The following is a 20,578-nucleotide window of genomic DNA, read 5'->3' as shown; positions in this document are numbered from 1 at the left end:
TATTTAAGACATTGAGGTGCAAGATTGTAAATAACCATAAACAATAAACCATCATTAGCTATGAACGAAACATTTCAAAAGTCAGAGGATGATGTTATTAAATATATTCCAGTAGTTGCCCACCCAAAGCCCCATAGAAACTGTGTCTGCCCCCGACTTCTTCAATCAATTAAATCTAAAGTAAACAGAAGTGAAGATATGCATGAAAAATTAACATCACCACTGCAATAGTACAACAAAGTAGGAGAATTAAATGTGGACTCAAACATTAGATCTGTCATCTAAAGGTATATTAATAAACAATTTCATATCAGATTATCATATTTATTCATTTTGTCTTAATGAAACCTGGCTGTTATGAAGAATATGTTAGTAGTGCTGTGACAATATGGATTTTTTTCTGAGTGCGATGATAAAGCAATGTATCATATGGGATGGTGTTCATCCCTCCAGAAGAGTTCCAGAGACTTGTAGAATCATTGCCAAGGCTGAGAAACACCATTTTTCAAAAAGATATTCCCTCATTTGGTGTTTTGATGATGGTGGTGGAGAGTGCTGGTGGTGGTGGAGTTATTGTGCTTGGCCCTAAACACCTTGGAAACACATTATCTAATGATATGGCCACTCTAGATGGCATTGCCCTGGCCTCCAGCACCACCGTAAGGAATCTGGGAGTTATCTTTGATGAGACTCTGCCTATTCTACCAACAGTGTTCACCTTAACAAAGGAAGTTACTCTGATTTTTAATTAAACATTCAAATTTTTATTTTTGACAGCATCAGAGAAAAGACAATCAAGAATAACAACAATCATAACAATAACAATAACAGCAGCAATAGCCAGGGAAGGACACTAACAGTACTGCGAAGGACCGCAAAGGCTCGGCCTACAACCCACAGTTTCCTGCAAGATGAGAAAGCACAAAAAACTCCAGGGAAGAAGCCAAGTTAGTTACATGCATTAATGGTACATGAATGAATACAGATGGAGAGGAGGAGGAGGAGGAGACTGGAGCTCAATGCATCATAGGAAGGCAGTCTAGGCCTATAGCAGCATAACTAAGGGCTGATCCAAGGCGAGCCTGGCCGGCCCTAACTATAAACTTTATCAAAAAGGAAAGTTTTATGCCTACTCTTAAAAGTATTTTCTTCACTGAATACTTCCTATACAATTTAGAGTGTCCAACTCACCTTGAAGATCTGCGAAGGTTTTTATAGAAGATCATGCTATAAAAACCTTCACAGATCCTCCCTTCTTACCTTAATCGTCCTCTTCGACACTGGTCCAGCAGCAGCAAAAGTTCTTCTTCATCCAAGAGAAGAAGCGCCGGAAGCAGTTCTTCTTCTTCTTCTTTGTCATTTTCTTGTCCTCCTCCTCTGTGGTCCTGGAGTCATCTGAAAGTCAAAGGACATTAAATACCTCATCCATCCTTTGAATGAACAATGATTCAAACACAAGGGGAGGTGACTGTTTCTTACCAGATGTGGTGGAGTCCTCAGATGTCCAAGACATGTCACTGTCACTGACTTCCAGCGAAGACTCTGACATCCCAGACTGCGAACTAAACACACACAAACACACATACATAGTTAGTGTGTTATTCTTGTTATTGTCATAACGTGCAAAACATGCATTTATTAAGTATCATGACCAGAGGAAATCATCTCACCTGGTGTCACTCTCCTCACTTTCCAGTGCCACGGTGTTCTCGGCTGTGGCAGGACGAACCATAATTATGACCGTCCGTGAAATTTTTGGAGAGCGACTGTGGTGGTCTGGGTGGATGTTGGTGGCTTCATCCGTCAGAGCAGGGGCAGGAGGGTCACAAACAGGGTGCTCACTGGCTGAAGCTAGCACCTCACTTCTCGACGTGTTATTCATGTGAGTCACCAAAGTAAACACACAAACACACAGTTAGGATATTATCTCTGTTTGTGTCATGAAAGAAATGTCTCTCCTCTACCTGAGGGATGAGTTGATGACCAGAGGAAATCATCTTACCTGATTGCGCTCTCCTGACTTAACAGCCGCTGTGTGGAAGTTGGACTGAGGGCTCCACGTGTCCTGGTGAATGAATACACATGAAGTTAATCACAGAGTCAGTAGTAAGCTGCCTCATTCATCCTGTATTTTCATCATAAAGGTCACAAATGAAGTTGGTGAGCTGCTGGTTCCACAAGTATTTGTTAGTAGCGTAAAATTCCCATTTCAAAGTTTGTCTTTGAATAATATCCTCAGTGTTCCTCGACACAAATTCTCCTGGGTCATTTACCCCTAACTATAGCTTTATATTAAATCAATCAGTTTGAATTATTATTGCTTTGTTTCTGAGAAGCCTTGTTTTCCAGTCAGTTTGGTATGGCGAATGGCTTTACACAACACAATACCCATGAGCCTCAGCTGCCATTTCTACAGAAGATAAGCCAGTCAGTGTGAAAGTCCAACTGCAGAGCTCAGTCCACACAGAAACTACTACTACTGGGAAAATCTAACCATCCTTAGTCTGATATAAAGATGTTTGTAACTAACATTAGCATTTTAATATTAGTGAGGTGTGAAAAAACAGAGAACTGTCCAACTTAACGCTAAACTTACTGTTGCTAAAGTTAGTCAGTTAGCGAGATGTTAAATATTAGCTTTTTGCATATGGTGATAGATTACTCTGTTTTCCATGCAGAAAATAAACAGGATTCTTAGTTTTGAAACCCTGGAGGTTTTTACAGTGTAAACTTCAGATAACTGTGAGCTGCTAACACAACAGAGTTTTAGGCTCAGTTCTTCCTGAAAACCTGCTTTGGAGTTGTAAATGCAGTTTTTTTCCAAAGATTTTTTTTTTTTTTTTTTATCAAAGAGAGTATTATGAGTTTGTGTTGAGCCAAAAGGAGGATTGAATCTGATAAAAGCAGGAAGTGTTGCCTCTGTACCACACACTCCTCTAAAGAAGACAAGGATGAGTTAACACCTACCTCTCATCTACTGTGGTCTTCTCTGCTGGCACTTCGGACTCGGTCTGGGTCTGGGTCTGGGTCTGGGTCTGGGTCTGGCTGGGTTGAGCAGCTGCTGCCTCTGGAGCTTCATTGCTATCAAAAGACAAACATTCACTGTTACACTGATGGCCAGGACACAGAACTTACCCCCACAATAAGCAAGTATGCACATCAATTAATGATCAAATTATAAACTATCACTGACACTTACTGTTGTCTGATAACATAAACTCAAATCACTACCAATATCTCAGCACATACACACACACACATACACACACACATCAGGTCATGGTCACTTTTACATACATTATTACAACATTACATAGACCTACATTAATTTCATGGAAACTTACCCTAACACTAACCATAACCACTGACCCAAAAATGAGCTTTTTCTCAATTGGGGACACAGCTTTTGTCTCCAATTGGACAAGCCATCCCCAATTAACTGGTCTTAAGTCTGAAATTTCACCCAAAAAGTAGCCTATGACAGACCAGATACACACACACACACACACACACATATTTACCGAGAGTTGTTGCAGCCTTGTGCAATGAAAGGATGAGTGAGGACTTCACTGGGGGTAATCCTCTCAGCCTCATCTATTTTGAGCATTGCCTTCAAAAGCTCAGTACAATGCTCCCGATCCGCAGCTTCATCACATCTATCCTCCCGATGAATCTAGTTTAGGAGACAATGGTCAAATCCACCATCAGTCAACTCGTCCTCATGATTCATTAAAAGACATCAACTGACAGTAACAATGACAGCTACCACCTACTTAACACTTACCCGTTTCAGATGATCCAGAGAGGGATATTTGTACTTCCTGCGGTCTACGTAAGGCTGAGTATCTTTCCCCCAGTACTCTTCAGGTGTCTAAAAGAAGGTTCAATATATGTCAATAAATCTAACTGATTAACTGTTAAATGTTGGAAGACTGAAATACGTCATCTTAATTAGAGAAGAGATTGGTAAAGATGAATTGTTGTGGTACCATTAGCCTCCAGCTGTTGGTGTCAGTCTTGTTGAAAAAACAGTGTGTTTTCCTTCCCTTCCTCAGAAGATCGTCCGCCGGCTGACCCAGGAGTTCAGTCATGAATCGCATCTGGAGATAAAACACAGCATCACAATAAGATATGCAACAGGCATGCCACTTATGTCTTCTTGTCTAAATACTGTTGCTAAAATTCTAGCAACACTAGCTAATGTACAGTCTAATGTATAACCTTGATCACAGTACTTTCTACTGAGGTACTGATGTTAAACAAAGACCATTTTAATCTTAATTTTCCCTCACAATTTTGAATCACCAGCCGAGCGTGAGCTAAACTCCACTGCTGAAGAGTGGTGGCTCTAACACGACTTAGCTTAGTAACTTACTGCTTCATATTCATCTTTTGCAGGGAACAGTATACAGCCGAGGATCATGGCAGCCAGCACACCTCCCAGTGACCACATATCAATGGCCTCCGAAAATGGAAGGCCCAAAATGATTTCCGGAGCCCTGAATGTGGAAGAAAAGCATTACAGAGAATGAGGAACATTGTCATATTTTAAGTATTAAAAATACAGTCTAGCACAGTGACAAACTAAAATAACATGTATAGACAGAAAGCACACAGCTACTAATAGTAAAACTGCAAGACTACAATCTCACTCCAGTATGATAATGATCAGTATCTCTATAGACCTCACCTGAAGTAGACTGTCTGCAATCTCATGCCCGTCCAGGCTTGAGTTGTGGACATGGCCAAGCCGAAGTCTATCAGCTTGACTCTGAGGGGATTAGTCCAGCGATTCACCACCATTATATTGTCTGGTTTGACATCAGTATGGATCACTCTGATTCTTTTGAGTGCGTCGAATGCTGTGGCCAACTGCAAAGTACAAGGTCAGTAATATAAGAAAAGAGCATGTAGCACAGTTTCAAACTGACACAGTGTTCAGTGCTTTACTTGCTATCTAATGGTACCATATTCATACCTGTTGGACGATGACTCTGATTTTACTCAGACATAATGGGTGATGATAGTAAATGTAGTCGTCTAAACTGATGTCCAACGACTCGAAGACCAGCGCCTTTCCATTCCTCACCTCAAACCAATCATAAAACTTGACAATATTGCATTTGTCCAAGTTGTGGTGCATCAAGTTCTGCAGCATAGAAAACTGGAGACAAGTTTGAAAGGATTAGTTTACAGATAGTTCATATGTTAACTTGTATGAAAGTCAGGGGAAACAGTTGGACTAAGAGGACAGTTTAGAAAGGCAGAGCATCATACCAAGTAAATACTTGTCAATAGATGTGCCTGTTACTGTATTATTTAGCACTAACTGAAGGGAATTGCCTTTTTGCACTTGTAATTAGCAAATATAATTTACTTAATACTGAATACTCAGTGTACCCCTTACTGTACAAACTCTTTTACAGCTGTGAACATCGAGAATCAATAAAGTGTCCTACCTCCTTGATGTCAGTAGTGTTGTGGTCGTGTCTGGGGATCTTTACAGCCACAATGTCTTTTGTGTCTTTCTTAAGACATTTCAGCACCAGTCCAAAACCGCCTTGTCCCAAAACCTTCATGAATTCATATGTTCCGGGGAGTTCGAAGGGGTTCTTATTACGAGTAATGGATGAGATTGTCGTCAATAGTCTTTCTGCCATTTTTTTCTCTCAGAAAGCTGAAAAGAAATTGGAGAAGTTACTTTCATTCACTGTAAATGCCCACAACAGTGTTTTAATTCTAGTGATGGAAAGTAACTAAGTACATTTACTCAAGTGCTGTACTTAAGTACAATTTTGAGGTACTTGTACTCTACTGGTATATTTCCATTTTATGCTTCTTTATACTAACAGAAATGTTGCTACATCCAAGAGACAGAAAGAGCTTCTTACATGTATCACAGTGGTCGATTTACAGTCCTCTTCTTATGATCGCTTACTTGTTAATTCGAGTGTTGGTGTCCGTTCAACCACTCAAACTTAAATGAGTAGAACTCACAGAATTCTAATTTATGCGCAACATCATCACCAGACTCCTTTGATGGAATGATGACTGATGATTGATGATGTAACAAAACTCAGTTAACATGAGTTCTAAAGGCCTCACAACGACATCACCTTCAATTCAAATATAAATAAAGTTTTGAACCAGGTACTCTGAGATACATTCTGCAATAAAAGTTTTTACTGTTATACAATTATGAAAAATTCATAGATTAGGTGTGTTGCTGTAGGGTGTCAATGCAATATATGGAAACACTAGTATGGTTCAGCAATATATATCCAGTAATGTGTGCTCAAGTCTTATATTCATAGTTTATTTGGACAAACAGAGTATTGATGCATTAAACTGTAATTTTAGATTCAGACATCCACCGGCAGTCCCGAGGGGATTCATCTTTTCATTGATTTGTTTTTATTTTGTCATAAAACATGACACACTTTTTCACATATTCACAGGGAAAGCTGAGAAATGACAGCACCTAGATTTTAAACATAAACATGGACATGCAGAAATACAAAGTAAAAAACTGTAAACAGCACATAAAAACATGTGTTCTGCATAAAGTTGAAGCATGACAGGATAAAAACACTAAACATTAAAGTAACTAATGTCCATAGTAATCCTAGCTGCTGTGCCCCTGCTACATTACTGACTGACAGTTGTGACATGCAGATACAGTAGATACTCATTACGAGTTGCATGTTTTTTATGTAAATACTAGATACATTCATCCATCTCCACTCCTTTAATTTTATTCAATGAAAAGTAAGAAAAAAAGGAAATAGAATCTGAAGATTTCACATCATCTGGAAAACTGTTCCAAATTTTGGCCTCCACACACTTAAATTCTTTAGATCCAAAAACTGCTATATCACTGTATTCTGTCAGAATTTGCATGCCTAGTATTATAATTGTGCTGGTCTCTGGTACACTCAAACACCTGGAAATAGCCTGATGCTAATGTGGAGGGGATACTGAACACGTTATTAGTGGGAGGAATACACAATCAGCAGGTGGAGTCAGGCCAAGCTTCAGTAATGACTGAACACATAGGCTCCTCTCATTCCCTTTAAACACAGCAACAGCTAAAAAGAGTTCACCTCTGTGAAGCACCTGACATACCAAAATACACATTCTGTACACCTCAAATATTAATATACATAAATCAAAATATGCTGACAATGGTAGAATGAAGATAAAACTGGTGTGCTGCAGCTTATTTTGTGTCAACAATTAACATATAGGATAATTAATATATTTAAACTCTGCGGTTCTACTCCTCCTCTGCATATTTGAAAGTCATTCATACTTTTAAGTATATACAATATCCTTAAATAAACAGATGCAAAATCAGGTTTGGAAATTTGATGGTTAGTTGAAAAGCGCTCAAGTTCTTTCACTGTTTAGTCAAAATAATTAATTTGTTAATGATGAATGAAGGTATCGACGCTGTGTTGATGTGTGTAAAGTAAACAGGATTGTGTTTGAATCTGTTTTAAAGTGTTTTCACCAACATGTTTTAATTGTTCATGGCATACTGGATGTTGATGCAGGCCTACTCTGTTTAGGAAGGAGGCCATTTTACACACTGATTATATGGATACACGTCCATGTGTGTATGTCCATTTTGAGACTTGACTGTAAGTGACATAACCGAAAACTCACTGCAATGACTGACATACACATTACAAAGGATAATAACACACTAGATTATCCCAATATTTGGAATAATCAAGACAAATGTAAATCTTATCTAAACTCGACATCTCTATTATTGACCAAATTTTTCTTACAAAAATGGAGTGTATTTCAAGATTAATTTACCCAATTTACTTGATGTCACTTCCCAAAAATGCAATAAAAGCTATAAATCAGGTTAACTTTGCTTATATTTGGAAAAGAAAAACACACTATATTAGAAAAGGAATTATGGTTAAAGAGTATGAAGGAAGGAGGGCTAAACGCCATTGATATTGGCGATACTATTAAAACAAAGTGGCTAAGATCTTTTTAGAAAAATGAAAACAGCTTATGGTTTCATTTCCCAAACCAAGTTTTTATGAAACTAGGAGGCATCAACCTCTTTCTTAGATGTAATTGTCCTAAAAAAAAGCTCCCTGTTAAATTATCCATGTTTCATCAACAGGTATTACTGTTTTGGAAAATTATCTACAAGCATAATTTTAGTCCCCACAACACCCCAGTGTGGAATTGCAGGTATGTGGTATTTAGGAATAAATCCTTATTTTACAAAAACTGGCTAGAAAAAGGAATAAGGGCTGTAATGCACTTATTGGAAAATACTGGAAATGTTATACCTTTTGAGACTTTTTGTTCAAAATTTAATTCAAATAACCAAAAACAGTATGATAATGTTATCAAAGCTATCCCGCAATCTATAATTATGTCTTACAATTTATATCAAAATAATGTAAATCCACATCTTCCTAAACTTTTGGTGAATGGACATCATCTCACTAATCTAAAATTGCCCCACACCATAATCCGGAAAGCCTTTGTCAAGGAATTATATCCCTTATCATTAAGAAACAGAAACTAAATTTTACAATATTTCTCCAAGGATGAAGCTGAGAAATTAAGAGCAACAATTTTTAAGTTTCAGATTGCACCAAAAGCAAAGGAAACCCATTTTAAAATTATTACTGGAGCAGCAGCAGTGTACACAGTGTGTATGTCCCCAACATGGCTCCTATTAAGGCTTGGAACCAGTGAATACTCGCAAGGACTGGCCATTACACATTACATTGTGTCAGAAGTCAACCATGGCGAAGTTTCCACCACCAGACAACTTTGATTTCAACTATCAAATCTGGGATTATTGAGGAGATAACTGAACCAACTCAATGGTGCACCCCGATGGTGCCTGTGCCAAGAAAAAATGGATGAGTGAGAATATGTGTGGGACTTAATCGCCTCAATGAAGCTGTGGAGCGAGGAAAAATCTTACCCACTCTGGATGACATACTCCCCAAGCTGGCTGGTTCATGTGTGTTCTCACTGCTGGATGCTGCAACAAGATTCATGGAAATCCCTTTAGACAAAGACAGTGCCAAACTTACAACTTTCACACACTGTTAGGAAGGTATTTCATCCACCGCCTTCCATTTGGGACTCCTAGTGCTCCTGAAATCTTCCAAAGGGAGATAATTTTTTTAATACTTGCTGAAGAAGAGAGATTCCCGCAGCAGATGGGTGAATTTCAAATCTCGGTAGGGGATGTGGCTGCTCCTGCCATCCACTAGAGCTGATATGACTCTCCCCGAAAGCAAGAAGCAACAGATTGAGCTTCTAAGCATCTCCCCCTGAGAACCATTCTTAATATGCCTTTCACTACCGGCAGGAGCTGTGTTCATTCATGTTGTTGGCACACATGACGATTCTGGTTTCCCTGATTCATGAGATGTTCAGTTTTCTTGCATACTCTTGATGACAAATGATGAAAGGCCTCTTCCTGAGCTCCAGAGCAGGTGATTGGCCCTTGTAGAGTAAGTCTCTGATCACCTCTTTATGAATTTCAAGGTGCTCTCACCAGGTACTCCTAGTTCTGGGAGCATGAAATGTGACTGAAGATGTGGTCTAATGTGTTGTCAGTTACTCCTCTTTTCATTGTATCATTTCTCAAAATTTCAAGGTATGACGATTTTAACTCTAAAATGATGAGTTGATCCAGTTTTAAAGTTAATCCTAGTTTGTGTGACACTGTTAAAGTTTAAAAAAGCTCTCTGACTGGAGGTTTTCAGCTAGTTGTCAGTTACAGTGTGGGAGTCTGTGCAGAGAAAATGATTTTTGGAAGAGGAACTCAGCTGATAGTTGACTCAGGTATGAAGGAAAACTTTCTAATACTTGCTGAAGAAGGAGAACAGTTTAACAATAACCAACACTGCAAAAAATATCTACTTTATCAAATAATGTTTGCATATAAATGAGCCTTTAACAATACTTGTTTGTTTGGGACTGTTGGGACCCTGGCACGTTTGTGCCAAAAAAAAAAAATCATTTATATAAGATTGTTATATTGTCAAAGTTTGACTGAAATGATTTGGACAGTTGCTGATGTTTTAGTTTGGTCTCAGAGGAGCAGGTTGATTAGATCATAATCATTCATTTATGGCAGCATTTATAATCAATGAATCATCTTCCATTAGTTCTTTAGGAGAAACATTATGATTCCAGTTTCTCCATCGGATGATTTTGTTGCTTTTGTCTGTTTTTTTCTTCTTGGCCCACTCCCGTCATGTCCCCTGTCATGTGTCAATTTTAATTATTATAAATAAAAGTTAAAAAAATATATGTTCTCCCAGTCATTTAGGATGGGCCCGTTGTACAAATGGGTGGGCCCAGGCCCATTAGGCCCACCCACAACACTGTGCCTGATGCCTACTAAAGACACCCTGATCTGTTCTAGAAACAAACCTAATTGAATCAGCGGTACAAAAGATGAACAACTGTGTTAGAAAATGTCTGGCTCTTTTTTCAAAGTCAAAGGTAGAAAAACTGTGGACATAAAAACTTCAAGGTAGACGTTAACTACAACTCCCAAGGTGCATCTTGTCAAGAAAAAGTCAATCACAGAGCTTAAAATTCTGTTACATGTGCCTTTAGGAGCAAATGAAGTGATTTTACCATCTGCCTTATCTTCCAGCATTCATCCTCCTCATCAAAGAAAGCCCCGCTGACAATCTTGTTTTTCTCCTCTAAGGGAATGAAGCTGTCGATGATGAGATCCCTGAAAGACAAACAGACAAGCCATTAGACAGAGGTGGTTGCAGCACAGGCAGAGAAATGGTCAGATGAGACAAACACACAGATGAATACAAACACACAAACACACAGACAGTCTTGTGTCTCCTTCCCTGCTGTGTTATTTATTACACTGAGGCAGGAAGTCTCCTGCTTTGAGGCAATGGTTTAGAAGTGAAATACCTAATTAATTTGACATTAATTTATAATTACACATCAATATATTAAAGAGGAATCTGTCTGAACTAAAGTTGCAACAATTAGCTAATTAATTGATGAGTCAACTGACAGAAACTTAAACTGAGAATCATTAACTGTTTTAGTCTTTTTTTTAAGGAAAACATTTGATGCTTTTCTTTTGTCATATATGAAAGTAAAATAAATATCTTTGGTTTTCAACTGATGGTTGAATAAAACAATCTGATCACCCTGGAACAGATTTCTCACTTTATTGTTACATTTTATAGAACAACAGGCTCAGATTAACTGAGAAAATAACTGGCAGATTAATCAAAAATGAAACTGATCGTTAGATGCAACCCTAGTCTGAACTAGTCTGACAAGATCCTAAGAAAGTAAGAGTACACCCAGAAAATCATTCCCTTAGTCTTTTCCATTATTTAAGCATCATGTTAGCATGTAAAATCAAGTGTGTGTTCATAATGCACACAGATACTTTACAGCGTGGCATCAGATGCAGTTTGGAAATCATCAGTGTGTTACTCTGCCACTATAGACTGTGTTCATAATAGACAAAATACAGTTTGAATCAGTGTCTCTCTGGCAGGCCGGTAGTGTGATAAGTAGGCTTCATACCTGAGTTGGAGTTCCTTTGTGAGCTTCTGGCACTCCTTGGTGAACACCTCCTGGATGTTGTAGATTTTTGCCTGCAGCTCGGCAAACAGAGAAGAGAAGAAACCAGGTTTACATGATGAGAAGGACTTTCTGCCGTAGAATTCGGCATACACCTGACTGTCAGGAATAATGGACCGGGCCAGTAATGTATTTGAAATACCTGACCCTCTTACTGAACTGAACATTTCATTACCAGAGACAAAAAGCCTCACAAGTGCTGTCCCTCAGACTTTCTAAATAAAACAGTCACGCTGTACCTTCTTCCCTGAGAGCTTAGGCAAGCTGTTCCTGAAACCCCCTGCATTAAAGCCGGGCAACAATAGTCTGTTAAGGGGTCGGGGGGGAGAAGAAAAGGGAGGAAAAAAGAGAGAAAAAAGGGAGAGTAAAAGAGAAGAAAGGGCTTTTCTTTTTAGACCTAATCCTCCATCACAAAAGTTTTTAAAATGTTGATATATATCATAAATTATTTTAAAAAAGAGATATTTCTATTTCTGTATACATTTATATGAGAGAAAAATTGATCCCAAGGTTCCTGGTTTAAGTTCCACCATTGCCAGAAATTGAGGTGTTCATTATATACTGAAAAGTTTATTATATTAATTATTATTATTGGAAATCATATAATTTGTTAACACATCACTGATTATTAACATTATATTAGTGATGTATTAATAATTCTACAATGAATATTTAAATTTAAGTTTATATATTTAGCACACACATTTATCCACAACACACACAAAAACAAAGGATACATTTTTGTTGTGAGCAAACTTATTTTCAATCAGCCATTAAACATTATAGAAAGTAGGGCTTCAAATAACAATTATTTTCACTATAAAGTAATCTGTCAATTCTTTTCGCCATTAATTAATCAGTTATTTGGTCTATAAAATGTCAGAAACTGGTGAAAAATGTTGATCACTGTTTCCCAAAGCCCAAGATGACGTCCTCAAATGTCTTGTTTTGTCCACAACACAATATATCATTGTCAGTTTACTGTCATAGAGGACTAAAGAACCCAGAAAATATTCACATTTGAGAAGCTAGAATCAGAGAGTTTGGACATTTTTTTCTTAAAAAATGACTCAAAACGATAAATTGGTTATCAAAATAGTTCCCAATTAATTTAATAGCTGACAACTTAATTGATTAATCGACTAATTGTTGCAGCTGTAATAGTAAGTGACTCCCTCCATTCATTCATTCAATAGTAACTATAGACAACATATGTACAGAACGTAGAAAATATATACAGAACTATGGGAGGAGACAGAGAAGCCCAGGTCATTAAGCAGACTTGACACAGCAAGATCAGGTGTTTGATCTTCCTGGAGGCCCTCATCTTCTTCTGAGTTGGGATTCACCTTCAGGGGCTGTCCAGTCTGACTCAGCAGGTAGTCAACACCAAGCAGCTCTCCTATGAAAAAGAACAGACAGATTTGTGAGGGGCTGGTAGGGACATTATTCAGAATTACCATGCATATACATGTACTTTTCCTCTCACATACACATATGAAACCAAACTCATTCACATACTATCCTGAAAACCACACACATACAACTCAAATGCTTTTACATACACAACTGAAATACTCTCATTAAAACTACTGGAAAGCTTTCACACATACTAGTAAAATGTGCTCATATACACAATTAGAATGCTCTCATCTAGCGTTGTGAAATCCTTTTACATAAACTATTGATAAACGTTCACAGTTACTGTTAAAAAAAAATATTCTGTATGATGGCATTTCAGTATATTGTATCTGCGTATATGAGAGTATGTATTACGTACATGGAAATCTATTACACAGTCAGATTGTTTATTACCTTTTTGGTTGATCTTTTGTGGAGGTGATGCTGGCCTTAATATGGTCCACGTGGGAGAGGATGGCCCTGCCGTACATGGACAGCAGCCAGCGATTGGTGAGGATGTTGATGGGCTCCTGGTGCTCCTGGCACACCACTGGGAAGAGGCTGGGCTGATCCACAAAGTCAGCACACTCCCCAAGATAGTGTGCCAACCAGGTCAGCCATTCCTCCCCGTGGTTCTCCTTAAGCTGATTTACCAGTCGTGCTGGACTGTTGCCGAGAGTCCAGTTCCAATGTCAGAAGCATCCCTGAAATCTGCATTGTTGCAGTGATTATTTACGTGTTCATTGGAGGGTAATTTCAGTGGTTTAAGTGTTCACAATCACCATCTTTTCAAAAGTGTTTTACTCACTTGTGGGTCAGGATCAGCCGGAACATTTTCTGGTGCGGCAGGCCCAGCTGGTCCCGGACAGTCTGACTGATCGACAGATAGTTCAGTGCACCTGAGTGTCTCTGTCACCATCAGGTAAATACCTGTTGATGGTCAGGACCTTCCGAGCCACCTTGTGGATACCAGTGCCTGTAAGCCTGTAAGATTGTGTTTTAGTCTGGATGGGCGGAAACAGTGTCTTTCGAAAATGATGACGCAGACAGACCCGGTTCTACTAGGGTGCAAAAGTATGGGGGTATTACTGTAGCAAAATTATTTTTAAATGTGTGTGGAGTGTTGTGTAATTTTATCTCAATCTGTGTGTGCGTAATCAAATTTGTAAATGTGTAAAGAATTTCTAAATGTGTACTGAACTTTGTGAATGTGTATGGAAATCTGCAAATCTGTATTCAGAATCTGTGTGTGAGTAATCAGATTTCTAAATGCATTCTGATTTATAAACGTGTGCTTAGGGACAATCCACGCAATATGGCCAAGGCTATGCTGTAATGTTGAGTTGCAAGCTTGGGCTGTATGGCACTCTCTTTTCAGTGTAATCAATGTTCAGTACACTGAAAAGAACTGATTGCACACTCATCACATCATTCTGCTGCCACCTAGCGTCTACAGTTATCCAGTGTAGCCCCCTCTTTTACTGCCGCGACACCACCATGGTAATGCAGCGCCAATCCCGTCAAATGAAATGAGCAACATCTGTAGCTGCAAAACTGGCAAACATGAGTAGTGAGGGCACAAATAATGTTAGCGTTATATCGCCATACAAAAATAAAAAGTAAATGAATAAAAAAAAAAAACTTATCACAGTTGGCTGACATGCAGTTGTCCGCCTCACCATAGCAACGCTGTTCCACAAATCTATAAAGCTTAACAAGGTTTGGGCAAGGCATCCGAGTGTCCTCACAGTTGATTGGTGGAACAAGATGGAGCACAACACACCCAACCAGTTTACACTGCTGCTGCAGCATAAACACAAGAACAAAATGCAAGTACAGATAGCAATAGCCGAAAAGATAATGTAGCTTAGATATCAGTGAGGAAAAGTTAAATGTAACTAGCTAAAGATGACGAGAAGGACTCATATAATCATGCATTTTGTCTGTATTCCACATGCGCACAAATTCAAATAGTTAGCTTATATGAGTAACATTACCAAACTAAACCTAACTGAGTCCAAAGCCTCCACAACATCCCACAGCTAGTCAATTAATCTGTTCTCAATGTTAACTTCATTTAGACCTAAATTTCCCATGTTGTTTTTATTAGTAAAATCAGCCGTACCTCAGCAAATTTGGCAATTCTTCACTGTAAAAATATTCTACACTCTACACGTACTACATGTGGTGTTGCATTCAGAATTGTACATATATAAAATGAGTAAGTAGCCTAGAATAAGTAGGATGTAGTGAAAGTTTAAGTAGTATTTACTGTTGTATAAAATTAAAGTGTCAAATGTTTTCATTGTGTTTCATCACTATATACACTACTATATTAATTGAACTATACATGTTAAACTATTGAATTATTATTACTATTATTACTATCTATAAAATAGAAATATGTTTTATAAGTAAAGACTTCATCTGCAGAGTCACTAACTATAGCTGTCAAATAAATGTAGTGGAGTAGAAGTACAGAATAGCATAAAAAGGACACACTCAAGTAAAGTACTTGTTCCTGAAAATGGTACTCAGGAGCTTAGCTGAATGCACTTAATTACTTTCTACCTCTGCTTGTATTACAGTCCAGTTGCTCACCCAATGTTCAATGACTTTGCAGTAAAAGAGATAAGAGGCAGTGCTTTCATTTTGATGTTTAGGGGTTTAGAATAACTAGGGAAGATATATCCAGGGCTAATAAAAAGTAATCCAGTCAAGCACGTGTTTGTTATTGATGTATGTTTTACATTTTTTCTTTTCCCTGTATTTGTTTTTCACAGTGTGTCTCCCATCAGAGCTACTGTGGGCCCAAAATTTGATTAATCATTTATTGACTTTTAGCTAAACAATATTGTGATGATATGATCTTATCATGTTATAGTTTACAAAATCATATTTTTAAAATTGCAATCAATTTGCTATTGAAGTTTATTTTACACATTCAAAGAGTTTGCCCCCATTTTAATGTAAAACAGTGGAACACAGTCTGAATATTTAATATGCTAGTTAGCATTTACCATATTATACAGTATATATCAATATCAAAATATCCTCATTAATATGATAATGATTCCAACCACATCACCCAACCATAATCACAGCCATTTGTTCTGTGGCTGCAACAAATGATTATTTTCCTAATTAATTTATCGGTTAATCATTTGTCAGAGATTAATGAAACGTGCCAAACGCGATAATTCCCCACAGCTGCAGGGTTTTGTCCACAACCCAAAGATGTTAAAATTGTAGTGATGGAAAACAGAGAAAAGCTGCCCATCCTCACATTTGAGAAGCTAGAACCAGCAAATGTTTGGCTTTTTTTTCTTAATAAACAACCTAGACAATAAAACAGTTTATAAATTGTTGCTTATTAATTTTCTGTAGACTAACTGTTGAGTTGATTTATCGTTTCAAGATCCATTTGTAAATTTGTAGATTGTTATATCTACAGGTTATCCCTTATGTTTTTGTTATATTTTAGTGTGTGTGTTTTTAGAGTTTACATAATAATTTCATGAATGCACCACATCCTGTAAAAATGGAATTAATTTTTTGTTTCAGTTCACCTCTTCCAGCAGGGATCTGTCAGAAATCCAGCTGACCTGCAGCGCTATTGGACTGACCCAGCAAGACATATGGGCTGAGTAGAGGCAGGGTCGCTGCAGACTGGCCTTTAGCGCTTTTTCATTGAAATCGGACTCCCACTGGCCTGCTCCTGGCTTAGAAAATATGTTCCTTTATTTGCCTGGCACCCCATACTACCACAGTACAATACTAATAATAATGACACTGAATGAAAATCTCCACACTGGACCGATTTACAAACACACAAAGGAACTGAGATGCTCCTCACCATCTCAGTATGAGTTTGGTTATTGAGTTGCAAGAGATGTGGCCTACTGCTGATGCTTTATTATCCCCAGAAAAGAATCTCTCAAGGCAATGCTTGTCATTTCATAATAATAGCATGATGCCAGCCGCACACATACAAAGCTAATATTACAATAGCTTAGCCAGACTCTTGTGTCTGCCCTTTTGTTTGAGTGCATTAAACTAGGAGGTGGTTACTGTATTGTTTTGAATGCATTTACTGTGATTTCAGCAGTGTCATGTAGGTAGCAGAGCAGAATTCAATCAGTGGCTCATCTCCACTAAGAACACCTGGTGAGGATACAAGCATCACGCTGAGGGCCTGCGCAAACCCCCGCCAGCATGAGGCTGCAAATCAAAGCGTCAGAGGTGTTTCATCTCTTCACTGGAGTCCCAGTTTTTTATCCGGGGTTAAGACTGAAAGGATGACACTTCAACTCATGGCGCCTCACATCTACAGCCACGAGGTAGGGAGCATCAGGCATTAGAAACCCATGACTCTGATTACTACAAAACACTTGTTTTTAGCACTTTGTTCACAGCAGGGTTACTCATATTCTCACCAGGAGTGATTCCTGCAACTGTTGGGCAGGGAGCTGCCTTGGGTGCTGACAGAGAATGTAAATAGTGGTGGCATGATAGGAAATACTGAATAGAATTGACTGCTAATTGAAGGCTTTCATCTGACATGGAGGACTGTGTGAATACAGATTATCATCAGTTGGACGCAGGGCTACTGTTAGAATACCAATTTCTCTCACCAGGTGTTTTACCATTTATTTAGAATCTTTCAACCATTATGTTGGATGTGTCAGCTAGTAGACATGAAAATTTCATCATGAAATATGTGCTTTCTTGGCTGACAAATGAAATTGGACCCACATGGCACTTAGTGATACATATTAGAACTGAAACAGCACATTATTTTAAAGCTTAAGATTTGTTTTGAATTTGTTAGCTTTGTGGTTTTAGTTAGCATTTTTCTTTTTTTTTAAATTACATTTACATTTTACATTTACATTTTGGCATTTGGCTTTTATCAAAAGCAACTTACAAGCGATGCAAGACAGTCAAACATTAGTAAACAGTGACAGAAAAGAGCCGTAGTACAAATTCTCAAGTAGCTGACCAGGTACAAGCGCAATGAGAAAGAGTGCCAGAGAGAAGTTTTAATTTTCAGTTAAAAAATTAAAGTAACAACAAGAAAGTGCAGCAATCAAAGTGCTAAAAAGTTAAAGAGGCTGAAATGTTGAGGTGAATGTGTTGAAGTTGTTAAAGTCTTTGATAACATATTTCTTTACATGAGCAAAGAGGTCCTGCATAAATGCACAATTTTAAAAGTTAGAGCAGTTTTGATAATTATTGAGAGATTTCTGTCTGTGATGGGTTTTTTTTGTCTGTAGCCTAGTTTTAGACCTGAGTCATCTGCAATTTGTTTAGCAATTCAGAAAATGGTGCCATATGCTCACTGATGGCTGTCTCCCCTCAAGAAACTGTCAAGCAATCAGAGCTTTGTAGGAAGTATTAAAAATGGGGAACATCATCTTCCTCCATTCAATGAAAAATAGCAATAGAAAAAAGACGTCAAGCTTGGATGAGTTGTTACAAGTCACTGTTGAGAGAGAACAACTCTTTAATCGACATACTGTCTTGATCGTCATAAAAAACATCAGGTTTACTGCTCCATTGCATGCCGCCGCTACAGCATCTTCATTGCCACCAGAAAAATGATGTCAGCATGACGGATTCATCATTTGCTACTGAATGATTAGGGGGCAAAACAAAATACGGTTGCAAGTAATGATTATTGATTAATGTGCAATTTATGTTTGTGATTAATCAAGTAATCATCATTTGATTGGTTTATAAAATGCCTGAAAATTGTGAAAAATTTCTTAAAGCCCAAAGTAATATCTTCAAACTGCTTGTTTTGTTCAAAACCAACCAAAAACAAACTCAATGATATTAAGTTTACTATCACATAACTCACAGAAAGGCAGCAAATCCTCACATTTGAGAGGATATTTTTGGCATTTTGGATTGAAAAATGACTTAGTGTGCTTTTCCTTATTTTCTGTCAAACATATAATGTTATAATGTTGGATGTTCATATTAAACATGGCCAAAGTTTCAAATAATGAGGTAAACATATGTAAAAGTTATCCCTGTGAGCAGAAAACTCAGGCTTCAGACTGCTCTGAATGCTAGGTTTCCAAAGGAGACGTCCTGCTGTAATCTTTGTTGCTGCAGATGTTCGTGCTGTCCACTTTCATATTCTGGATCATATTTGGGTTCAAACATGTATGGATGGATTTGAGAAGTTGACATTTGGGGTAAAGAAGGAGAAAAAGAAGAAAAACTAATGTGAAACTAATTTCACAGCTGAAAAGCAAACAGTTGATATTGTGCAGAAGCATTAGAGTATCGTTTTAGATAACTAGCAGGATGTGCACCATTAAAAAAAAGGCACCAACACAGTACACCAGAGCTGACGTCACGCTAGCTTGTGGCATGACAGAAGTTAGTACTACCAGTTAGCAGGCGAGCTAACCGCCAAACAGTGGTGTTTACCTGCAGCCCAGCTGTTAGTTTAACATGATGTGCAGCAGGTGAGCTTCCTAAAACTGCTGTAGATTTTTCCGGCAGATTGGAGATGTGGTACGAGGCGCTCGTCCATGTTGGTGGTGTTACCCGTTAGCGTCCTGCTAGCAAACTGCGTGCCGTCACGGAGCTGAACTGATACGATGTTCACTGTAGCACGGTACTCATGATCTCTCTGTAAAGGCAGATTGTGGAGACATTTTAATTTTTCATGATCTAATATCATCATATCACACACTGTAAGGAAACAGGAGCTAAAGCGGCCTGTTTCATACAGAGGCTGAACTGAGGGGCTGCATAAAGGGCCAGTATAAGATAGATAAGGATTTTTTTGAGCTGTGAATGATGCAAAGTCCCAGAATAAAAATATAGAGCTGGAAATGAGCATAATAGGTCCCCTTTAATGACAGGATTGGAATCAAAATGTGATGACAATAGGAGGGCTGTCCATCAAATCTGATCTGAACACCCAAACAGTTGTAATTAATTAGTTTCACATTCTCATCAGAGTTTTCAAGTGTTAAACTCTAAATAAATAACACTTAGGGATTTTTTTTCCATTTTTTTTTGTTGCTTATTTAGTCATGAATATTTAATATTATAGAGACGTAATTAAGATTTGATACCAAGTTTTCAGGGGCTTTAATTCTGCAGTGAGAATAAGGATACACTGAATCAATTAGTATGTTTTCGTTACATGATGAATATTTATTTAGACTATAGCTGAATTATTTAGACCACTCAAACTTTATTCTGTGTGATTCCTCCAACCACTTTGATTTGGAAAGTCCAAATATATATCAACAGCATATCATACATTTGCTGCAGCACATGAGACTCACATGGAAATGACACACTAGAGTTGTGACATGAGAGTCAAGTGGACCAAAAAAAAAAAACCAAAACAACAAGTTGTCAAAGCAAAGAGTGATCGTTCTACAGCGTGTAACTGACCCCATCCCACATGTCTACTGTCAATCAGCTTGGCTTGTCAGGCCTGTGATAGTGTACAAAAGGAAATCAGCAGGGGGCAATGTTCTCACATCAAAGAATCGCAGACATGAGC

The 20,578-nt window shown here is 38.1% G+C and overlaps 1 protein-coding gene across 6 annotated transcripts; it reads right to left on the bottom strand.

Annotated features, from left to right (window-relative positions):
• Positions 1–792: 792 nt before the first annotated feature.
• LOC122993665 (homeodomain-interacting protein kinase 2-like) lies at positions 793–19,847 on the bottom strand. Of its 6 annotated transcripts, none has more exons than XM_044368019.1 (20): positions 19,483–19,847; positions 13,847–14,022; positions 13,453–13,749; positions 12,987–13,039; positions 11,877–11,943; positions 11,581–11,651; positions 10,648–10,750; positions 8,972–9,031; positions 5,460–5,677; positions 4,979–5,164; positions 4,691–4,872; positions 4,376–4,499; positions 3,990–4,100; positions 3,785–3,871; positions 3,522–3,673; positions 2,968–3,081; positions 2,003–2,065; positions 1,671–1,865; positions 1,480–1,562; positions 793–1,395 (listed from the first exon to the last, which is right to left on the bottom strand). In XM_044368019.1, exons 9-20 carry the CDS (start codon positions 5,658–5,660, stop codon positions 1,262–1,264), a joined length of 1,632 nt encoding a protein of 543 aa, XP_044223954.1. In that variant the 5' UTR covers positions 5,661–5,677; positions 8,972–9,031; positions 10,648–10,750; positions 11,581–11,651; positions 11,877–11,943; positions 12,987–13,039; positions 13,453–13,749; positions 13,847–14,022; positions 19,483–19,847; the 3' UTR covers positions 793–1,261. The 6 variants fall into 6 exon arrangements, with proteins under 6 accessions (XP_044223954.1, XP_044223959.1, XP_044223957.1 ...); XM_044368024.1 differs by having other exon boundaries at positions 1,671–1,862; positions 19,483–19,844; XM_044368022.1 differs by lacking the exons at positions 12,987–13,039; positions 13,453–13,749; positions 13,847–14,022.
• Between the last annotated feature and the right edge of the window lie 731 nt (positions 19,848–20,578).

The sequence above is a fragment of the Thunnus albacares genome, chromosome 12 (genome assembly GCF_914725855.1).
Source record: "Thunnus albacares chromosome 12, fThuAlb1.1, whole genome shotgun sequence".
Lineage (NCBI taxonomy): Eukaryota > Metazoa > Chordata > Actinopteri > Scombriformes > Scombridae > Thunnus > Thunnus albacares.
This window is presented reverse-complemented; position numbering and strand designations above follow the sequence as displayed.

Bases quoted from the DNA above. Each gene is read 5' to 3' on its own strand.
- LOC122993665 (XM_044368019.1), bottom strand. From the start codon at position 5,660: ATGGCAGAAAGACTATTGACGACAATCTCATCCATTACTCGTAATAAG. The intron at 5,165-5,459 runs GTAGGACACTTT...ACTTGTCTCCAG, and splicing joins ACACTACTGACATCAAGGAG to TTTTCTATGCTGCAGAACTT. The intron at 4,873-4,978 runs GTATGAATATGG...TGTACTTTGCAG, and splicing joins TCAGAGTCATCGTCCAACAG to TTGGCCACAGCATTCGACGC.